This window comes from Ailuropoda melanoleuca, chromosome 14 (genome assembly GCF_002007445.2).
Source record: "Ailuropoda melanoleuca isolate Jingjing chromosome 14, ASM200744v2, whole genome shotgun sequence".
NCBI classification, from domain to species: Eukaryota; Metazoa; Chordata; class Mammalia; order Carnivora; family Ursidae; genus Ailuropoda; species Ailuropoda melanoleuca.
The window spans coordinates 9400642-9421470 of record NC_048231.1 but is presented as its reverse complement, the minus strand read 5'-3'; the positions used below and the strand labels follow the sequence as shown (position 1 = coordinate 9421470).

Below are 20829 nucleotides of genomic sequence, written 5' to 3'. Positions count from 1 at the left end.
GATCCCGGCGTTCTGGGATCGAGCCCCACATCAGGCTCTTCTGCTGTGACCCTGCTTCTTCCTCTCCCACTCCCCCTGCTTGTGTTCCCTCTCTCGCTGGCTGTCTCTCTCTCTGTAGAATAAATAAGTAAAATCTTAAAAAAAAAAAAATTAAAAGATTTAGATTAAGATCAGCATGGACCCATCTTGAATTTAAACTGTAGTTTTGAGCTTTACCCCCCCCCTTGTTTTGTTGTTTTTTAAAAAGATTTTAAATTTGAGAGCAAGAACACGCACATACAGGGTGGGAGGAGAGGCAGAGAGTCCCAAGCACACTCTGCACTGAGCGTGAAGCTGCACACAGGGCACGACCCCACGACTATGATATCCTGACCCGAGCTGAAACCATGAGTCATTAACCAACTGCACCACCCAGGTGCCCATTCCCCTTGAACCCATTCTCAATTCAAAGCTAAACAACTAAGAGAATGTAAAAGTTTGAGAAACGATTTGTAACAAAAGGCCAACCAAAGGATCACCACTAAAAGGGATACCGGAAGCAAAACAGAAAACCTTATTCTATTTCCAAAATTAAGAGGCAGCCACAGCTGAAGAACTCTTATCTTTTGGTCATTGCATTCTATTTTATTTTATTTATTTGTCAGAGAGCACACAAGCAGGGGCAACGTCAGGCAAAGGGAGAAGCAGACTCCCCATTGAGCAAGGAGCCCGATGCAGAACTCGATCCCAGAACCCTGGGATCATGACCTGAGCCAAAGGCAGCCGCCTAACTGACTGAGCCACCCAGACGTCCCAGTCACTGCATTTTAAAATATAATCCTAAAAATGCCCAGAGATCTGGAAAACTGAAAGAGAAAAGACTGATGGTAGGAGAAGAATAGGATAACAGGCCAAAGCCATCAGGATCCAAGAGAAAAAAAGGACCAAATAAAACATCTGTTATATCCTTTAAATACATAAAAAGCCATAAGGGATATGCACTTTACAAGATCTCAGTACAGGGGCACCTGGGTGGTTCAGTCGGTTAAGCGTTGCCTTCAGCTCAGGTCATGGTCCCAGGGTCCTGGGATCGAGGCTGCACATCCAGCTTCCTGCTCACTGGAAAGCCCGCTCTCCCTCTCCTGCTCCTGATGCTTGTGCTCTCTGTCAAATCTTTTTTTTCTTTTTTAAGATTTTTATTTATTTATTTGACAGCGAGGCAGCGAGAGAGGGAACACAAGCAGGGGGACTGCGAGAGGGAGAAGCAGGCTTCCCACTGAGTAGAGAGCCTGATGTGGGGCTTGATCCCAGAACGCTGGGATCATGACCAGAGCTGGAGGCAGATGCTTAACAACTGAGCTACCTAGGCGCCCCTCAAATAAATAATCTTTAAAAAAAAATCTCAATACAGGAGAGCAGTTTAGATTTAAGAGAAATGAAGCTTTAACTTTCAAGTCAATATTGGGTCTTGCAATTGGCAACAGTCTTAGGCTGGACAGATTTTGAATGTCAGTTTCTACTTCCCCACCCGTGTTTATCTCTGTACCCCCTGAAGCCACATCAGGCATTTAGGTTCTTACTAGGTGTAAGACATCAGGGCATGCCTGGTGTTTTATAATATTAGGTGTATAAATAGAGAAGGTTTATTATCTAATTAATGTTAATATTAACTAATTGTTGAAGACTCCTTTAACTCATTTAATCTTCACATGACCAATAAGAAATACATAGGAATCAACCCAGTGGATAAGTGACAGAACTTGGGGAACATGCAAATCCAATCATGGAATCTAGGGTGTAGATTCTGATACGGGAAGTGTGACAGAATACTGTACTCAGCTGTTATTTACTTAGCAGAAGAAAGCTGCAGAAAGCCTGTAAAACAACCTAAAGAGAATTTGGCAGTCTTAGATACTCTCTCCAAGGAAGAGAGACTAAATTTCATAAAAGGATTTTGGTCATTAAACGTGTAACTCTGTGAAGTGGATCACCAGATTAATTCACAACCTAGACAGTGGGTTCTTCTAAGATTATCCAACTCCATTTGCTCTCATTCCTTACTCACCAAACAGCCTCCCTCTGTTTATTCACTTGGTTTCCCTGTTACCCTCATACCAGCAAGAGGGCCTCCTAACAGTGGAGGAAGTGGACAAATGTTGGAAGGACTGTTGTTCACCATAATTATGGATAGGCATTTTGGTACATGCTAACATTTGGTTAGCATGAGTCTCTGGGTTGGAAAGCCTGACAAGCTCTGCACATAAAGATTGCCTAACTAACTCAATTCATGCACTCCTACGTTCATTGCAGCATTTTTAAATTTTTACAATTACCAAGCTAGGGAAGCAACCTGTAACTAACACACACACACACACACACACACACACACACACACAAAATAGCCATAAAAAGAATGAAATCTTGCCATTTGCAACAACATGGATGGACCTAAAGGGCATTATGCTAAATGAAATAAGTCAGACAGAAAGATACCATATGATTTCACTTATATGTGGGATCTAAAAAACAGAAACAGACTCAAATACCGTTGCCAGAGGGAGGGGGGTAGAGGGATGGGCAAAGTAGGTGAAGGGGCTTAAGAGGTACAAACTTCCAGTTATAAAATAAGTCCTGTGTAGTCAGTAATATTGTATAAGGTGGTTTGGTGACAGGTGGTGACTACTTACCATGGTGAGCACTGTGGATCTAGGGACTTGTCGAATTACTATGTTGTGTACTTGAAATTACTACTGTATGTCAACTATACTTCAATAATTAAATTTAAACAAAACAAACCCTTCTGTTCCTGGGTCTACAAAGCTGAGGACCAGACCCCCTGAAGGGATTAATATCTTGAGACTCTACCTGAGTTGTCCACCAGGACTCCCAATTCTGCTCTTTATTTTCTCAAAAAATAGTGCCAGGTAAAGACTAAGGACAATGAGTGTTAAAGGACTGAAAGGGGGGTGCCTGGGTGGCTCAGCCGTTAAGCGTCTGCCTTCGGCTTGGCTCGGGTCATGATCCCGGGGTCCTGGGATTGAGCCCTGCATCGGGCTCCCTGCTTGGCGGGAAGCCTGCTTCTCCCTCTCACACTCCCCCTGCTTGTGTTCCCTCTCTTGCTGCCTCTCTCTGTCAAATAAATAAAATCTTTAAAAAATAAAAAACTAAAGGACTGAAAGGAAATTCAGAGGACTGGGGGGTGGGGAAGGGGGTCAAGGAATGACTCCTCCATCAAGTAAAGTTTGTATCAGCATTGTTTTGCTATTTTTGTTGTTCTCTTTTCCTTACTGGTAGAAAATTTTTGTAAAATTGATAAGTATCTGATGGTGGAAGTCCCTACCCCACTTCCCAGGCTTTACTACTCTAGCTTTGCAGACCTTTGTGCATAAACACAATTCGTACTGTTCTTTTAAATAAGGTGGTTGGAGTAGGCTTAGCTGCCGTAACTAACCTTCCCCCAGACAATGGCTCAAGCCCAGTAAATTGGTTTCTTGTTCATTTAACATCTGGGCTGGCTGTTCTAGGTCAGCAGGAGGCTCTCCTCCACGCAGTGATTCGGAGACCAAGCTCCTGGCTTGTGGCTCTGCCATCACTAGGGCTTTGCCATCTGTGGGGCTAAGGTTGGGTCTCCCCAGGGTCAAGGCAGCAGGAGAGGAAGCAAGCCCTGAGAGGTCACATCTAATTTTAAAGGCCCTGGCCTAGAAGTGGCACATCACACCTGCTCACATGGCACTGGTCAACAAATGCAGGTCTAACTTCTGTCCAGAAGAGAATGGATTTTGGCAGCCAGCTGGCCAACTCTGCCACAACCTCTACTTTCAGTTTCTACTGCCATGACCCCTTGGTGATTAAGAACTCACAATAGTAAAGTCTATGTTGCTGATTCTAAGTATTGGCAATCCTAACTATTCTAGTTTATTCAGAGCTGAATCAGTGAATATACTAGGCCATCCTGATACAGCCTCTTAGGGCCTTTCACCTCTAATGCCTGCTGTACCGATAGCATCGTAGCATCAAAGGACCAGTGGAGAAGAGCCCAGGGTTGGTTTCTAAAGAGTGAACAAGGTTCTGAAAGAAGAAATGTACCAGCCACGTTTGGAAACAGTTGAACAATTTAATAGAAATGAGAAGTTTGCATATTGGAGTAATGTAAATGAGACTGAAGAGAACAGGAATTGTAACCTATAGGGCAGCATTTTTGAGGAGTGAGGAGGCTGATGGGAGGTTAATTTTTCATAAGAACAGGATGAACAGTAATAATGAAGCTATTACTTTATCAGAGTGCTGTGGTGAATTCTTCCAGTTCGGAAAGCCCAAGAAATGGTCTCACTGATTTTTAAAGAATCTCAGCGTCCTAATGAAAAGAGCAAATATAATATGGGAAGAGTATCTGCCTGTCATGCTTGAGAGAGCGGTCCCCTTGCCGAACTTGGTGTGCTTCAGGTCAGCTCACCGGCAAGTCTAGATCAGAGGAGACGAGGTTTCGTTGCCACTTTCTTCTAAGAAGGCATTGTAGGACAAAACAAACCTAAGACTTCAAAGCAGCTCTCGTGACAGATTTGGGACCAACCTGAAAGGGCTCTCGTTTTTTACTTGCAGTGGAGGAAACAGTAGAGCTCTCTAGGTACTGGCACAGCCTCATTGCTGCTCTCTGCAGTGCGGGTAATAAAAATCCACGGAATACTCCCGGTCTTTTAAGCCCAAATGTTACTTTTGGCTTGATTAAACCTCTCCAGGCTCCATCAGAGTGGAACGAGCACACAAGGACATCAACAGAATGACGCAACCAGCTGGAGGGGAAGAAGTCTAAACAGCCCTCCCCGACCTTAGCAGTATCTGCGGACGGCATTCTATTTCAGGGCCCCGATCGCTAGGGAGTCCCTGAAGGAAGCCAGTGGCAGGGAAAGGAACAAAATTGTCTCCACCACCACACCGTTCTAGATGCCTTAGAGACAGCTAATCCTCACCTCCTCGGCTCCTATCACCAACCACACGGTGGAGAGGAAGAACCCAGCAAAGTGAAGAGCTCCAACAGTGTGGGGCAAGCCTGAGTCACCCTCTTGCTAGACGCCAGGGAGACAGGGCTCTGAGTCAGCAGACGCTTTTCGACAGACAGCCGAAGGGGGCCCCGATCTGCCTCCTGCTCTGCTGCCAAGGCTCCCAGCAAGGCAAGAGAGATGCCACACGGAAGAGTCTACCACACCACAGGGAACCCGCAGAATAACAGATTTCGAGAGAAGCTAGGAACCGAGTAGTACTTAGTTTTTTTCAAACTGTCCCTGACGACGATGGCTTGTTTATTATGACTTGTCAAGAACAGCAAGTCAGTAAAACTTGGAGAAAAACAAAGACTCAGATGTCACTTGCTGCTAGGAGGATCCAAATACTAATGGCTTTTAACAGTTACAGACTCAAATATTGTATGTGACAGATGCAGCCCCAAAAGGAGTTCCTGGAATTACAAGGGGATGTAACCGCTCATCCTCAGAACCTCAGAAGTGTACCCAGAAAACCAGCTCATTGAAAACAAAGTTGCAGTGTTACCAGACGTCTAAGTTAGGAAAAGAAGAACAGAGTTACTTTAGGCCATTTGAAGTAAGAATTTCTCTTATCTCTAAAATGTGATTTGGTTAATGACCTTTGAAGAGGCTATTACTTAAGGTAAACTCATTTGATTACCGCTAAGAAAATGCAGAGGTCTGCATTTTATTTAGTGCATGAAACTGCCGGAGACCGTAAAACCTCCAGAATCAGGTGTCCCAGAGGCCACTACAAATCCGCTCTTTGCTTCTTAGGCTCAGTCTCCAAAATAAGTTTAGTGCATCGGGGAAAGAAATCCCATCACGCAGATAACACCTATTTGTTCAAGTCCACTTCTTCTGGGTCTGGAGAAGGCTGCTACCAGCCAGGGCTCTCAGCATCTCCTTCCCCCTCCCCCAGTTCTCTGAGGCAGGGAGGGGACCCCAGGCTGCCAGGCCAGTCATGTCCGACACGTCCATCTAACATGTATCAGAGTTCACCTCAAGACCAGATGAAACGAACATGGTGTCAGTAGAGGCCTTTGCAGGAATGGGATCCTTGAGTAGAAAATTCCAAATACAGGACTTTAAGTTCAAGACCTGTAATGGAGAGGACTTGCACCACCATTTATAGTTTTCTTGCTACTTGGTTCTTCCTGCTACATCGGTCCTTCTTTCCTAAGGAGAAGAGAGTATCGCTGTCTGAAGATAAGTTTAGTAATGTATGTCCTCTGGACCAAACTCATGTCAACCCTTGAAGCGCCTCAAGACCCTGGTGAACCAGCTCAGCCTTTCTCAACCAGACCATTAGCTGGCGGCACCCCAGCAGCCTGGTTCCAGCGCGGGCAGGGGCGGGGAGAGAGGAGGGTGCCTCTGGCTTCCCAAGCCACAGCAACATAACCATTGCCTCCATTCAGAACAAGATCCTTGAGCTTCTCTGGAAGAGATCTATTGTTAACAGGCTGACAAAACTTCAACCTGCTCTGATACAGAACCACAGGAAGAGATAGCGACAATCCCTGCTCTTCAGAAAATGTGATCTTTAAGTTCTTCATATTCCACCTTGTTCCAGAAAGGATTTTAGGGGAAACGTATCAGACCAGTGACTACAGCTTTACCAGTGAACAGTTCTGCTGTATAGCTCCCTGCCCCAGACCCTGGGCATGCGGGCATCCTGGGGAGGGTTCCCAAGGAATCTCAGACCAGACAGACTGCATTCCAGACCACTCTGGAGGGAAAGCAGAAGGCCCGTGAGATAGCCATAGGAGGTCAACTGCCACAACAGGCGCAGAAGGAAGTTGTTTTTTTTTTTTTTTTTTTTTTTAAANTTATTTATTTGACAGAGAGAGAGACAGCCAGAGAGAGAGGGAACACAAGCAGGGGGAGTGAGAGAGGAAGAAGCAGGCTCATAGCCGAGGAGCCTGACGTGGGGCTCGATCCCATAACGCCGGGATCACGCCCTGAGCCGAAGGCAGACGCTTAACCGCTGTGCCACCCAGGCGCCCCGAGAAGGAAGAATTCTTGCCCTCTGGCCCCTAACTTCCTAGAAGAGTCAAGATCGCCAACCAAGTTCAGTTTCTGAGCTTGTCCTATCTCACATGCCCGTTAGGAGTATTCCATGAGATAACAAGGGAAAGCCTCCACATGCTAAGGATTACATCTCAGTTCAACTGGATGAAGCATCTTTGTGGTTTTGCGCCCCCCCTCCCCTTTTTCTTTTCCTTGAAACTGATGGCGTAACCTAAGACTTCCCAAAACCTGTTTGTAATACGACTATGTCATTTTGATAAAATCAGGTTTTGGTGAGAAGTAGCAAACACCCACAGGCCCACTGATTGCCCATTGAAACGGCTCCTAGTCTCCAGCTCTCACACACAGCTTGAATCTTCCACATCTCCGAAAGAATACAATGGCAAAGCCAATTAATCTTGGAACACCAGTTCTCCGAAGCCCTAACCACAGTGCCATACCCTTCTGTGACTCAATTCTTGGGTCATACAGGAAGGAGTTTTCTACTTCTTTCCTCTTCAGTGGTTTTGGCCTTGTGGTCTGGGGGAAGGAGCCAGGAAAATTTGGTCTTTCTTCTCCCAATCTGAGCATTACCACCTGCTATATTAGGACACCCTCGCTACCAAGAGTTCGGTCATTAAGAGGGAGGGCCAAAAACTTTATTCAAAGATTAAATTATTTAAACCAACCACAGTAATCCCTTAGGTTCCAGGCCTCTGAATTGTGCTATGTTGGATATTAAAAGAAAAAATGCAACATCTCTCTAAAGTAACTAGAGGTCAACCTAACTTGAAGCAGTCATCATTAGCAACTCAGGTCCTGATTCAGAAACAAATAGGTCTCAAAAAGGGGACAACAACTGGCTGTTATCACCTACTTTTACATTTAGCTTAAATAAATTCATCAACTGGTAGCCTAATACCTGGTAAGAGTTAAACAGTGACATATGACTACTACTTTGAGTCATACATTCTCAAAAATCTGGAAATCTGCTGGCTTCTGAGGAGCAAATCATTTCAAGACTAAGGAAATAGTGATCTGGGAAAATCGCACAGGTTGCCCTGTGAGCAAAGTTACAGGACAAAGCCGGGATGCTTGGCCTTCTCCTCCTTCAGCAAAGGCAGACTGTGGGCTGACTGTGTTCCTGTCACTCTAAGTCCTGGGGATACAGAGAGGAGGTAGGGCTGCAGCTTTCAGTGAGCGCACAGCTTGGTGAGAACAGAGGAAGGTGCTGACTCCGACCCAGGAAGAGCCAGGACTTACCAGAAGGGGCAATATCTGGATCTTGGAAGTATTAGCCAGCAGTGAAAGCGGAAAGGCTTACAAGCAGAAGGGGCACATAATACCTTCAGCCATACAGAACAATTCTCAATTCCCCTGAGCCCCGGGTTCCTGGAAGGACTGTGGAGAGGGATGGGTGGGCGGGAGCAGGCAGGGGGCGTACAAAAGGAGAGAGTCCATGGGGAGAGCAGGGCCCAGATCCTAAGCACGGAGCTACTAAGGTTTCCACGTCACGAAGTGACTGATCAAATCCAAATCCGCACTGCTGGTCGTGTCCTGGGGGCCTGCGGGAAATGGATTGGCCCAGAGAAGAGAAGCTCCACAAGGGGATGGGAAAGATAAGGCCACAGGAAAGCAGCAACAGATTCCAGTAATACTCAGAGTGGGTGTGGAGATAAAGGGCCCCGCAGGCCAGCTTTCTGGCCTTGCTACCAGAGTTGAGAAAGACCCAAGGGAAGGGAGTGAAGAAGATGAGAAGTTCAGTTCTAGATAGATGGCCTTGAGGTGTTAGAGATTATCTTGTTGAAAATACGTGGAGGGGCGCCTGGGTGGCTCAGTCAGCTGAGCATCTGTATTCGGCTCAGGTCATGTTCTCAGGGTCCTTGGATCCTTGGATCGAGCCCTGAACTGGGGCTCGAAGCTCAGCAGGGAGTCTGCTTCTCCCTCTCCTTCTGCTCCTCCCCCCACTCACGCTCTCAATCTCTCTCCTCTAATACATAAAATCTTAAACACACACACACACACACACACACACACACACACACAGGGAAACCAGTTAAATGGATCAATTCTAGGCTATGTTCAATGACGAACAGCTTCGTTTCTGATGGAAATGTATACAGCCACCACCTTTGCGGCAGAACTGCAAGAAGAAAAAAAGATCCTGAATCTGACCCCTTAAGGATCAAGATCCAAGTAGCAGTTTACAGGAAATACAGAAGACAAAACATAGGGTGCATGGGTGGTTCAGTCAGTTAAGCATCTGTCTTTAGCTCAGGTCATGATCAGGGATCCTGGGATTGAGCCCTGAATTGGGGCTCCAAGCTCACCAGGGAGTCGGCTTCCCTTCTCCCTCTGCCACTTCCCCCACTCTGCAAGAGTGAGACCTCGTGCACTCTTTCTCAAATAAATAAAATCTTAACAAAAAAAACACACACACAGGACACCATGGAGAAGTAACCTGCAAAATTCAAACATTATACAGATAAATGACCTAGTTTCCTTCACAAATACACAGCATGAAAGAAAAACCAAAAACGGGGGGCGCCTGGGTGGCACAGCGGTTGAGCGTCTGCCTTCGGCTCAGGGCGTGATTCTGGCGTTGTGGGATCGAGCCCCACATCAGGCTCCTCTGCTATGAGTCTGCTTCTTCCTCTCCCACTCCCCCTGCTTGTGTTCCCTCTCTCACTGGCTGTCTCTATCTCTGTCAAATAAATAAATAAAATCTTTAAAAAAAAACAAAACAAAACAAAAACGGAACGAGGAACCTAGCCAGAATGTAAGAGATACCAATCAATAGAGAACTTATTTGGATCCTGAGTCAAACAAACTAAAAAAATAAGTGCAAAGACAAGTCAGTTGAACAATGTCAACATTAACTGGTGTAAGGACAGAGACAAAATAGACTGAATTCTCCCCGTTTAAGAGGGAAAAGACTTGCTCCCTTCTAAGAATTTCCTTCTCTGTCCTTTGCAAATGCATGTAAATGTAACAAGCCTCTCGCCAGTCTCCCAACCCAGGAATGTTTCCCCAAGGACTGGAGATTAAGAGACTAACTTCTGTCAACACGGGATGGGCAGCCTGCTCCAATTTGCAAAACTACCTCCTGCCTTAGAATGGGAAAAGTTGGTTTCCCCTCTGGTGATTGTTCAAATTTCTATGATCAAGTTAGGATGAGCTCCATCTGACAAAAGGTACTGTTCAACTCTTTGAAAACACAATGGGCTGCACCTGCGTGGCTACATAAACAGGCTAGACTTAATCTTCGCGATCTCTTAGATCGCCTGATTTAATGTTTATTCAATAAACTGTTTTCTTTCTCTACTACCTTTGTAGAAAGCTCTTCTGAGAAACTTTTTTTTAATTATTATACTTCCCCAACACTGGGCATTTTCTTTTGGTGTGATAATGGTATTGTCGTTAGAAAAAAAGTTTTTTTCATTAAAAAAAGAATTCTTTAATATTTAAGTAGGCTCCATGCCCAACACGGGGCTCAAACCCATGACCCTAAGATCAAGACCTGAGCTGAGACCAAGAGTCAGACGCACCGCAAATTTTAAAGAATTTTTATATTTTGAAGATATCTAATGAAATGTCTGCAGATGAAACAATAGAAAGTCTGTGATTTGCTTCAAAAGGCATGGAGCAGGAGCACCTGGGTGGCTCTTTAGGGAAGCATCCCACTCTTGATTTCGGCTCAGGTCATGATCTCACAGTCATGAGAAGGAGCTGTGCGTGGGGGGCGGGGAGTCTGCTTCTCTCCCTCTTCCCCCCGCCCCTCCCCCCTGCTCATGTGCTCCATCTCTAAAATAAATAAATCTTTTAAAAAAAGGCATAGAGTAGGATGATTGCCACGTATTGACAATTGACACTGGCTAACAGATAAAATAAATTCACTAGGTCACCGTATCTTCTTTTGTTTTGTTTGAACACTTCCATAATAAAGTAAAAAAGATACACAGAAGCCAACTGGGCTCCAGGTTTGGAGCTGAGAGAGGAAACAAGTGTTGGAGATAAGGCTCTGGATCCGCATACAGGTGACAGGAAAGCCAGGGAATGGACAAAATGCCAGCTGAGGAAACATTAAAGCAAGAGGATCAAGGGCAAAACCCGGAGGAACACCAGCCGGTAAAGGGTGGGTAGCTGAAGATTTAGCAAAGGAACCTGAAGGGCTAAACCCAGGGGCGCCTGGGTGGCGCAGTCGTTGAGCATCTGCCTTTGGCTCAGAAAGCGATCCCGGAGTCCTGGGATCGAGCCCCACATCAGGCTCCTCCGCTGGAGCCTGCTTCTCCCTCTCCCACTCCCCCTGCTTGTGTTCCCTCTCTCACTGGTTGTCTCTCTCTCTGTCAAATAAATAAATAAAATCTTAAAAAAAAAATGAAGAGCTAAACCCAGAAGAAGGTGGGGTCTGTTTCAACAAGGGAGGAGCGGCTGGCAGTGAGGAATAAGATGAATGCTGCAGTGTCTACCCTGTGAGGCAGTAGGAGGTCCAAGGCCACAGCAAAACCGGTTTCATTGCGGTGATGGCCCAGGACGTCAGATTATAGCAAGTTAAAGTGCACAAGGGCCGGGGAGAAGCCAGGATGGTGGCTCTGAAGGGAAGCGACTGGACTACAGCTGGAAGGCTACATAAAGACAAGGAAGGATAGCAGGACCATGAGATCTGCAATTAACTACTGAAGGGATGGGTCAGATGTTGGGAAACAAGGGGAAGGAAGGGATGATTGCTAGAACAAGAACACTCAGAAGGCAGGAGATGGGCTCTAGAGCACAGGGAGACGGTGGGACCGCTTGTTACTTGTCCAAGATCTGTTCTTCACTTCTTCCGCAGAGACGGCGGACCTTCAGCTGGGAACACGACCTCTTAGAATTGAGATTAAACTCACCATCTTCCCCTGTAACTGGGTGTGGCCATGTGACCCACTGGGGCCAACAGAAGTGTCCCGCAACTTCTCGGAAACTTTCCTTAAGGGAAAGCACAAGCTCTCGCTTTACTTGCTTCTGTCCATTCTTGCCCCTTGTTGCCAGACAGGAGGCCACAGCATCTGGGACATTAGATAGAGGCCGTGCTAGTAGAACAGCAAGATAAGAATCTAGGTCTGAACTTTAAAAACAGAGCGGCCAAACCAGCTCTGGACTTCTCTCCAGATCCTGTTTACTGGAGAGTGAAATGATTTTTTTTGTTTTTAAGATTTATTTATTTGAGAGAGCAGGGTGAGAGAGCAAGGGAGGGCGCGGGCACAGGAGCAGAGGGGAGAGGGAGAAGCAGAAGCAAACTCCCTGCTGAGCAGGGAGCCCGATGTGGGGCTCAATCCCAGGACCCCAGGATCATGACCTGAGCTGAAGGCAGACGCTGCTTAGCCATCTGAGCCACCCAGGTGCCCCAAAAGGATTTCTCTTAAACCGCAGTTATTTTGTGCTTTTATCACGTGCAATTCTATCTACCTGATACAGGGAGGACTGGATCCCTCAACCTGAGGGTGTAAAAGAATCTTGGTCAAGACAACTAATTGGAGGGGATGACAGGGAAAAGGGCTGTTAAGGGAGTTCACGCCTGAGTCGGAAAGACAAGGCCGTGAGGATCATGGATAAAGACTTGAAACAGCCGTCATGGGAATGTGAGAGAGAATATACTAGCAACACACAGGGCTTTAAGAAGTAGGAGACCCTACACTTAGAACGGTGCCACTCGGAGTTTCTCTGGCGGCCCCAAGAGCTGAGGAGGCCGCTGACTGCACCGATCCAGGGATCAGGGGGTACCGGGCAAGAAATGAGATTCTTCACTGCTGTGACTGACTGTGGGGCCTGGGAAAGTTTCTCACGGTCTTCAGGACATACGTCTTTGGTTTGTTCATTCTCCGATTTATAGAGCAAAACGATGTGCTAAAAAGCTGAAAATGACAATGCCATGTGCTTAAAAAAAATTTACGTCCTCCGAAAAGCTACAACCTCAAGCTACGACCTTGCTCTTAATTCACACTGTATTCTAATTTACTTTAATTCTCCTTTATATGGTGGTAAAATACACATAAAAATAACTACTTTTAAGTGGTATTAAGTACATTCACATTATTGTATAACCATAACCACCATCCACCTCCAGAATTCGTCTTGCAAAACAAATTCTGTACCCATTAAAAAATATTTCTTCACTCTCCCTTCCCCCAGCTCCTGGCAACCACCACTCTACTTTCCGTCCCTATGAATTTGATTACTCTAGGTACCTCGTAAGTGGAGTTATACAGTATTTGTCTTTTTGTGACTACCTTATTTCACATAGCATAATGTTCTCAAGGTTCACCCATGTTACAGCATATGTCAGAATTTCTTTCCTTTTTTAAGGCTAAGTTCTGTCATATGTTTATCACATCTTATCCATCCATCAATGGGCACTTGACTTGCTTCCACCTTCTGGTTATTGTGTATAATGCTATGAACATGGGTGTATAAATATCTCTTCTAGGCCCTACTTTCGATTCTTTTGGGTATGTGCCTAAGGTGAAATTGCTGGATCATATGTTAACCATATTTCATTTTTTGAGGAACTGCCATATTGTTTTTGACAGCAGCTACATCATTTTACATTCCCACCAATAGTGCACAAGGGTCCTAATATCTCCACATCCTCACCAAGTCTTGTTATTTCCTGGGGTTTGTTTGTTTTTGACACTGGCCATCCTGATGGGTGTCATTTGTTTTTAACAAATTAAGAATGACATAGTAGCAAGAGCCTAGCACAATGTCCAGAACACGGTAAATGGATCAAACAACTTTGAAATAAAAGGCTTAAGTTAAATTCTTTGCTGCCTTTCTAAGAAGGAAAGATTGGTTATACTGAAATTTGCCAAATCCCAATAATATTTACCTCCATTAGTGATGTAGGCTTTTGCTACGGCATATTACTAAACAAATTACTAATTCCAGAACAGCTCCATCCCCTTCCAAAAAGAAACCAGCACCCATTGCCAGCCACTCCTCATTGCCTTCTCCCCGCCAGTCCCTGAACTAATCCACTATCTGTCTCTATGGATTTGCCTATTTTGGACATTTCATATAAATGGAATCATTGAATATGTAGCCTTTTGTGTCTTTCTTTCACTTAATGTAATGCTTTCAAGTTTCATCCATGCTATAGCATGAATTAGAAATTCATTCCTTATGGTAATATTCCATTGTATGGATACATTGTATTTTTTATTAAAACTTAAATCTCCCATAAAAACCCAGATTTCTGGTTTTTCTTGAAAAATTGAAGTGAAGTCCCTCCCCTTCCCACGTAGCAATCATTGGCTAGAGCTCGGGAATGGCATCTTGTTCCCTGAACATTCCAGGCACCTTTCTGTCTCTGGGTCTTACTGTTCCTTCTGCCTGAGATGCTCCCAGATACGTACCTTATTCCTTTCCTCACCTGCCAAAGGTCTGCTCACATGACCCCTTCTTGCTCAGGCCTCCCCAACTACATATGCAATGCCTACTCTATCCCCAATACTTGCTATCCCTCACCCCTTGCTTTCATTTATTCCACAGTATTATCATCTGACACAGTGTATGTTTTACTTAAGTCTGTTTCCAACCACCCTTCATTAGAATGAGAGCTCCAAGATAACAAGGCTTTGTTTTGTCCACTATTATATTCCCAGTACCCAAACCTTGGCAGTGCTCAAATTTTTTGAATATAGAAATTAGTGAAAGAATCTGTTATAGTTTTTAGTGACTGAAAGCTGCTCCTAGAAAAGTAAACCTGAAAATGTTTAAAAGGCTTTGATGCATACTTTATATTACTTAAGTTCAATGAATTTTAATATATACAGTCTTGTAACCCTATTAAGATATATGCTTAAGTTCTAGAACACTGAAAATGATTTAAGTCACGGTAATACATTAAAGGTCTGTTTACTACAGTCAGGCATGCCTAGAACTTAAAAATGTCTTTAGTTAAAACTTGAGACAGTTTTCAGAAGTCACATTAAGGAACGCGATGGTTCGAAAATCAAAGCACCAAGAGAACAGGCAGCTGCTAAAACCCAAAGAGACTAAGATCTAGTCCTAAATTAACTAAAGGCCAAGGAAACTGTAGCCTAATGAGTTATATAACTTACAAGAAGACAGGGTTAAGTACTAGGGAAAAAAGCAAACAAAAGGACAAGAATTTATCATCAAGGGGCTAGAAGAGAGGACTTGGAGTATCCCAGTCCACATGGCAATTTTTCTCTCACCAGAATTTGTAAACTGGATATCCATCAGGATCTCTAAACTGCAAGCAACAGAAACCTGTTCTAGCCAATTACAGCAGAAAAGCAATTTCTTCAATTTGGGTAACTCCCAGAATCTTTAAGAAGGTCAATATCTGGGTTAAAGGCCACACTACCAGCTAATGGCTCCAAAAGTCACACTGCAGGATGGGCCAGGAAAGATCTACTGCTGCTATCACCTCCACTACGAGGGAAAGGCACCGCATGCAGCTGGCATGGCTGACCCCATGACCCTGGACAGAACCCACTGCTGGCACTGTTACCACCCTGCCCATCACAGAATGAATTCTTTGCTGCCCCTGCTTGAATTTCAAGTCAATGTTTAGGATGCATGCTTCTGTTGGCGGAGCCTAGGTCAAGTGCCCACAACTCTCGAATGTGGGTGGAGAGAAGTCTAAAGAGGTAGATGAAGGTCAAATTATGCCATGTGTTCTCCACTTCAACCTAGTGGTCGAAGGACAAGTATCAAAATATGAAAGTATTAAGTAAAAGTGTATTAGAAAAATGTATCTAGTACAAGCCTGAGATTTCATTGATTATAGGTTCAGGCTATGTTTTAAATGTATTTTTTTAAATTAGCTTTAAAGGTTCATACTAAGTGAATAATACTGCAAATTAGCAAAGATGGTATATGAATGACAAAACTGAGAAGCATGCATGCTTGTAAAAGCCATGGAAAGACTAAGCAAAGGAGAAATGGTCTTAGAAAGCTCACTCTGATGGCAGCGAAGAATGTGAACCAAGGAAGGTAAGGAAGGGACAAAAGATACCAATGGAAAGTTATAGTCAAGTGTGAGGAGGTAGAATTACGGCAGCACCATCATGGTGAAGAACTCTAATCATTTAGGAGGGAAAAAAATCAACGAGACTTCGTGATCAACAGATGGAAGGGAAGGAGCAAGAATTGCGGTGGTCTTCATTTTTGAGCTTGACTTGAGTAGCTGGATAATGGGTGACAGCATGAAACAGACAATGGGAGGACAGCAGGAGAAACGGATTAGAGGAAGAAGATAAGGAATTTTGTTTTGAACAAGTGGAGTTTGCGACATCTGTGAGAGCTAGATGAGGCTCCTTAGAACGAACTTGGAGAAACACTGGGGTCAGCATTTAAGGGTTGGGAAGAAGAGGAAGATCCCAGAAAGGAGTCCAGGAAGGACTAGTCGATGGAAACAAGAGACTCAAAAGAGAGGGGTGTCTTTGCTAAGAGTATTTCCAGAATAAATAGGTCAGTTGTACAATAGGGAGTTCCAGCAAAATAAAGGCTGACAAACACGTGGGCTTGCTCGAGGTACTTTCAGGGGAACAGTAGGGTGGAAGCCAGGCCCAAGCATCCGAGCATACAACTAATGAAGGCTAACAGGCTCTACCAACCACTGAAAGCGAAAACACACCCTTGAACTCACACATCAATCGGTACCAAACAGTTCTTGGACCGCAGATCTTGTTCAACTACCTTGGCCCTCTGTCGGTTCTTCCTGAAGCAGACCAGCTTCCGGGTCTCAACCGAAGAGATTCCTGTTCTGCCATCAGATGGAGCACCAAATGGAACCGGAAGAACAAAGGTCTCTAGCCTAGTGGAGTGGAACCCGAGCAGCTCCCGCGTGGCTACCCAACTCGGGGACCCAGCGTCCTAGTCCCAGCCGCAGTCGATTTAAATACTTGTTTCAGGGGGTGCCTCTTCTAGGCGCCACAGCGGAGGCAAATTACCTAATTACAATGATAAAGGCCTCAAACTGTTCATCTCCATGTACAGCTGTCTTTCTCCCACAGAACACTCCTTCAACTTCTGAGGAAAAGAGGGGCCAATGACCTTGGCTTCCAGCGCTCACCAGAATCGGGAGCAGAGGCACCGAATCTGAGCTTTGCCAGAGCAGTGGCCTCTTCCCCCTCCCAGGCCCTCCGCATGTGCTCACATACGGGTTACCTGACAGCGGAACCCTGCGTCCCTACGAAACCCAGGAAAAAAGGGAAAACCAAACCCTGACACTAGGTCAAATCCATTGATTCAAGAAAACAGGAAGTTTGACCAATGCCATGGCAACACCAGCGGCCTGTGACAACAGACCGGAAGGCAAGGAACGAAGAGATTTGTGAAAGTTACCTTTCCGTGGGTCTTCTCCGCCTTGAAATTTGACCCACGCTGCTTGTTTGAAAGCGCTCTAGTACTTTAGTACAGTTTCACAATACAGCAATTGAAACTTCCCGTGGTACTTTTCTCCAACACATATTTTTGGAGATTCGCCAAAAGCACACGCTGCAAATCTGCTGAGTGCTACACTCTTATTAATATGCAAGGAGATTCTATTTTGGGCTGCCGGGGATACTGGCCTACCAGTCAGCTACAGGGTAAGGATATAAATTGTAAGACTAAAAAGATCTGAAAAAATTAAAGGGAAGACCAAAATAAACTGCAGTTTCCCCATCACTTTAGGTTGCAAGTTTACAGAGGAGGTATTTGAGGGAGTAGGATTTAAGGAAGAATGGCTTTTGCAGGTTGCAGTGGAAAAATACCGTGAGCTAGGACAGGAAAGGTCTACAAAGCCTGAGTAAGAGAAACGGCCACAGAGGCGCCCCTCCCCCTCGTTCAGCAGCCTAAGCGGAGGATTATGAACGCGTCCTGTGTGAGAGGCTGAAATTGATTCTTGTCAGTCTCTGAGGGTAGAATTGAGCACCAAGCAGGCAATTCACGCAAGGCCAGGCCCAGTTCATCAGACATGCTGCAGGGGTTTATCCAGTATTTAAAAAATAGTGATTCCCAGAGATTGTCGTCTTCAGTGTAAAACGCTGCCTTTTAAAGCAGGAATAGAAACTACTTCACAGGTAACTGATGGCACATTAAAACTAAATCTTCATTTCTCTTTCATCTTTGGTGGTGAACCTGGAGAGTCATTAAAAGGATTAAGAGACCTACTGAAGAAGAATCTGTCATTGTTTAACAGAGAAGCGTTTTGAGTATTCAACCAAAGACGCCATATCTAGAGGTAGCCAGAGGTATAGGAAGTACGCCTCAGCTCAGGGTGGCTTTGGTGACTTCGTTCGTCCTGTGTTTTAAAAGGAAATGATCCACCCCTGGAAGGGACCCAGTGGATCAGCAGAGGAGGTTTCAAAGCAAGAGTGGGGAGGGGGTTTGTAGTTCCCCTTGATTCGCGGCTGTCAGCAGCACCTACAGCTCAGCTCGCGGCTGCCATGCTGTTGCGCTTACAGCTTCAGAAAAGATCTGTGAATTGTCCCAATAGGAATGGAGGAAATGGCCTTAAACAGCAGCTAGAAACATTCAGGTTAGATAAAAGGAAGAACCTTCCTATCATAACAGTTGGAATTGGGTGCCCTCTTACCAAAAGAAGGTTCTCTATTACCATTAAATGGCGTGTATCTTTGGGTCAGGTTCTGTAGGTTGAGAGGACTAGCCTCATTACAAGACCAACTTTACTGCAGATTGCCTGGGCGCTTGTACGGAGCCAATACACCAGATTATTCCTTGGAGGAGCCTAGGAACCTGTATTTCTAACAAGTAACCCAAGTGATTTTCATAATCAGGGAAGTTCGAGAAACATTGATCCAAGGCTCTGCTTACAGTAATATAAAGCTATTCATCCTGGGGCGGAAACCAAGGATATGAAGAGAGGAAACTGGCTAGACCGATGAATCAGAAGCACCTCCTGAGTTCAGAGTCCTAGAACTTGAGAGGGAAAGGCTGACTGAGCAGTTAAGGCTGGGGCTAGCTAGCATTCTTCATGCTGCTCAGGGCCGCGCCTCACGACACCTCCTTGCCTTCCACACAGTTACTCTTTACTGCCGACAAGACTGACAAGACTTTGCCTGAAGACTCCCAGATCTTAAACGGCAGATGGAATCCAAGGGAGGACGAGAGGCTTCAAGCAGACACTGTGCAGTCCCTGGATAGCAGAGGAGACTCTGAACAGGTCGGATACCAGCCCTCACAGACATTGAAAATCCAGCCACTTACCCAAACTGGAGAGTCTTTTCATCAAGCCAGCTTCTCTTACGGCAGCAGGACCATACTCCACTCCTTTTCTTTTCTGTCACATAAATTACACAGTTAGATGTAGGGAAGAGGGTTAGAAATAAAAACGATTTCACAAAAACACAGGAATCTGCTCTTCTATACTTAGTTCCCAACAGATCCCTCTGAAAACCTGTGACACCATCAGCCCTTCCTTTTATTATTTTCACCTGAGTTCTGCTCACTTCAAACACTTGCAAGGGAAGGACCAAAAAACAATTACTGGAATCAAATCAACCTCCAAGCCCCTGGCTGTGGGAAGAATAAGCGGGGGCCAAGACAGGGGAAGGGGTTGAGCCAGGTCTAGATCTGGTGGGTGGGTGGGGGTGTGGGTGTGTGTGTGTGTCTGGCGGAGGCCTGAACCTGGGCTTCCCCAGAAGCGAGCTCTCCACGACTACAGGTTTCTTCCATTGAAGAGAACAAAACAGCCCCTCCCGTCCTCCCGCCGCTAGAGACGGCAACGCCAATTTCCCTGCCAATGAATGGTTTATGAGAATGGACCCTGAAGCCTTAAATCCTCGGTCGCTCTCTTTAACCTCTTCTCTCTCGACTTTCCACCGGGTATTCTGTCCGGTTTCTCCCCCTCTGGCCCCTCCCTGGTCCATCTCCTTTCTCCTTCCCCATCTTCTACCAGGGGAAACCCCACGTGCTCCCCCGACGCCCAATCGTGGGAACCCGCCTCCTAGTCCCCCTCTCCGTTTCTCCCCATCTTCTCGCCTCCCCGTCCCTCACCCCACCCCCGCTTTCTCAAGGTTCTGCCCCACGCTGCCAGGTCCCGGTTCTCACCTGTCCCTGGGAGAATGGGGCTCCGATCACAGCCACCGAATGAACGGACTTCTTCAGGACAGAATGCACTCGCGTCCGGAGGAGACGCGAGAGGCTGCTGCTCACGGACATGACTGACAGCGCGGGATGGAGCGAAGAAACAAGCGGCTCCGTGCGGCTCGCCGCCTTAAGTGAGCGCAGCCGCGGGGCGCCGCGTTTCACCTAACAGGGCTCCAGCTGCTCCGCCCCGCCCTGTGACGTCACCGCCGCCCGGTCCCGCCACCCACGCCCCCAACCAGCCCCCGACACACCTTCCCGCAGACCCCGCCCACTGCTCCTGTCCTGGACACGCCTTCGCCGACGTCACCCCGCCCCAGCCCGACCTCTCTCTCCAGGGAGGAGCCCCTGCAGCTGACGCCACTAGGCTAGTGTCAGTGTCCGGCCAATACGAGCGCGGTCACGGACAGGTGTGTCCCGTCTCGGGAAGCGGCCGGCACCCGCAAAGTTTAGCGAATTCGGCGGAACACGGGAACAACTCGCAACCTCGCAGATCGCGACTCTCTTCACACAAATGCATGCCCCGCAGATGTCAACTCTAGGGAAGGGCTGCTCGGGCTGGGTCTGCTGGTCTGACCCTGCTTGAGTGCTCTGCCAAGATGAAGCCAGCATCCATCTGCTCTGTTCCATCCCAACTCTGGGTCCAAAAAACACACTTACCAATCTTCGGGCTTTGAAGGCTAGGGAGGTCAAATATAGATAGAGCTCTCTGGGCCGGGCATGT

General features: G+C 46.1%; 1 protein-coding gene across 2 annotated transcripts in view; it reads right to left on the bottom strand.

Annotated features, from left to right (window-relative positions):
- ARG2 (arginase 2) overlaps positions 1 to 20306 on the bottom strand; it is a 30313-nt gene extending 10007 nt beyond the window's left edge. The window contains exons 1-2 of one of the 2 annotated variants that reach the window (XM_011232124.3): positions 20070 to 20306; positions 19227 to 19299 (exon numbers count right to left, since the gene is read on the bottom strand). In XM_011232124.3, coding sequence (XP_011230426.1) covers positions 19227 to 19299; positions 20070 to 20180 — 184 coding nt within the window. In that variant the 5' untranslated portion in view covers positions 20181 to 20306. The remainder of the gene's footprint in view (positions 1 to 19226; positions 19300 to 20069) is intronic. The other variant, XM_002925099.4, reaches the window with a different exon arrangement.
- Positions 20307 to 20829: the final 523 nt, after the last annotated feature.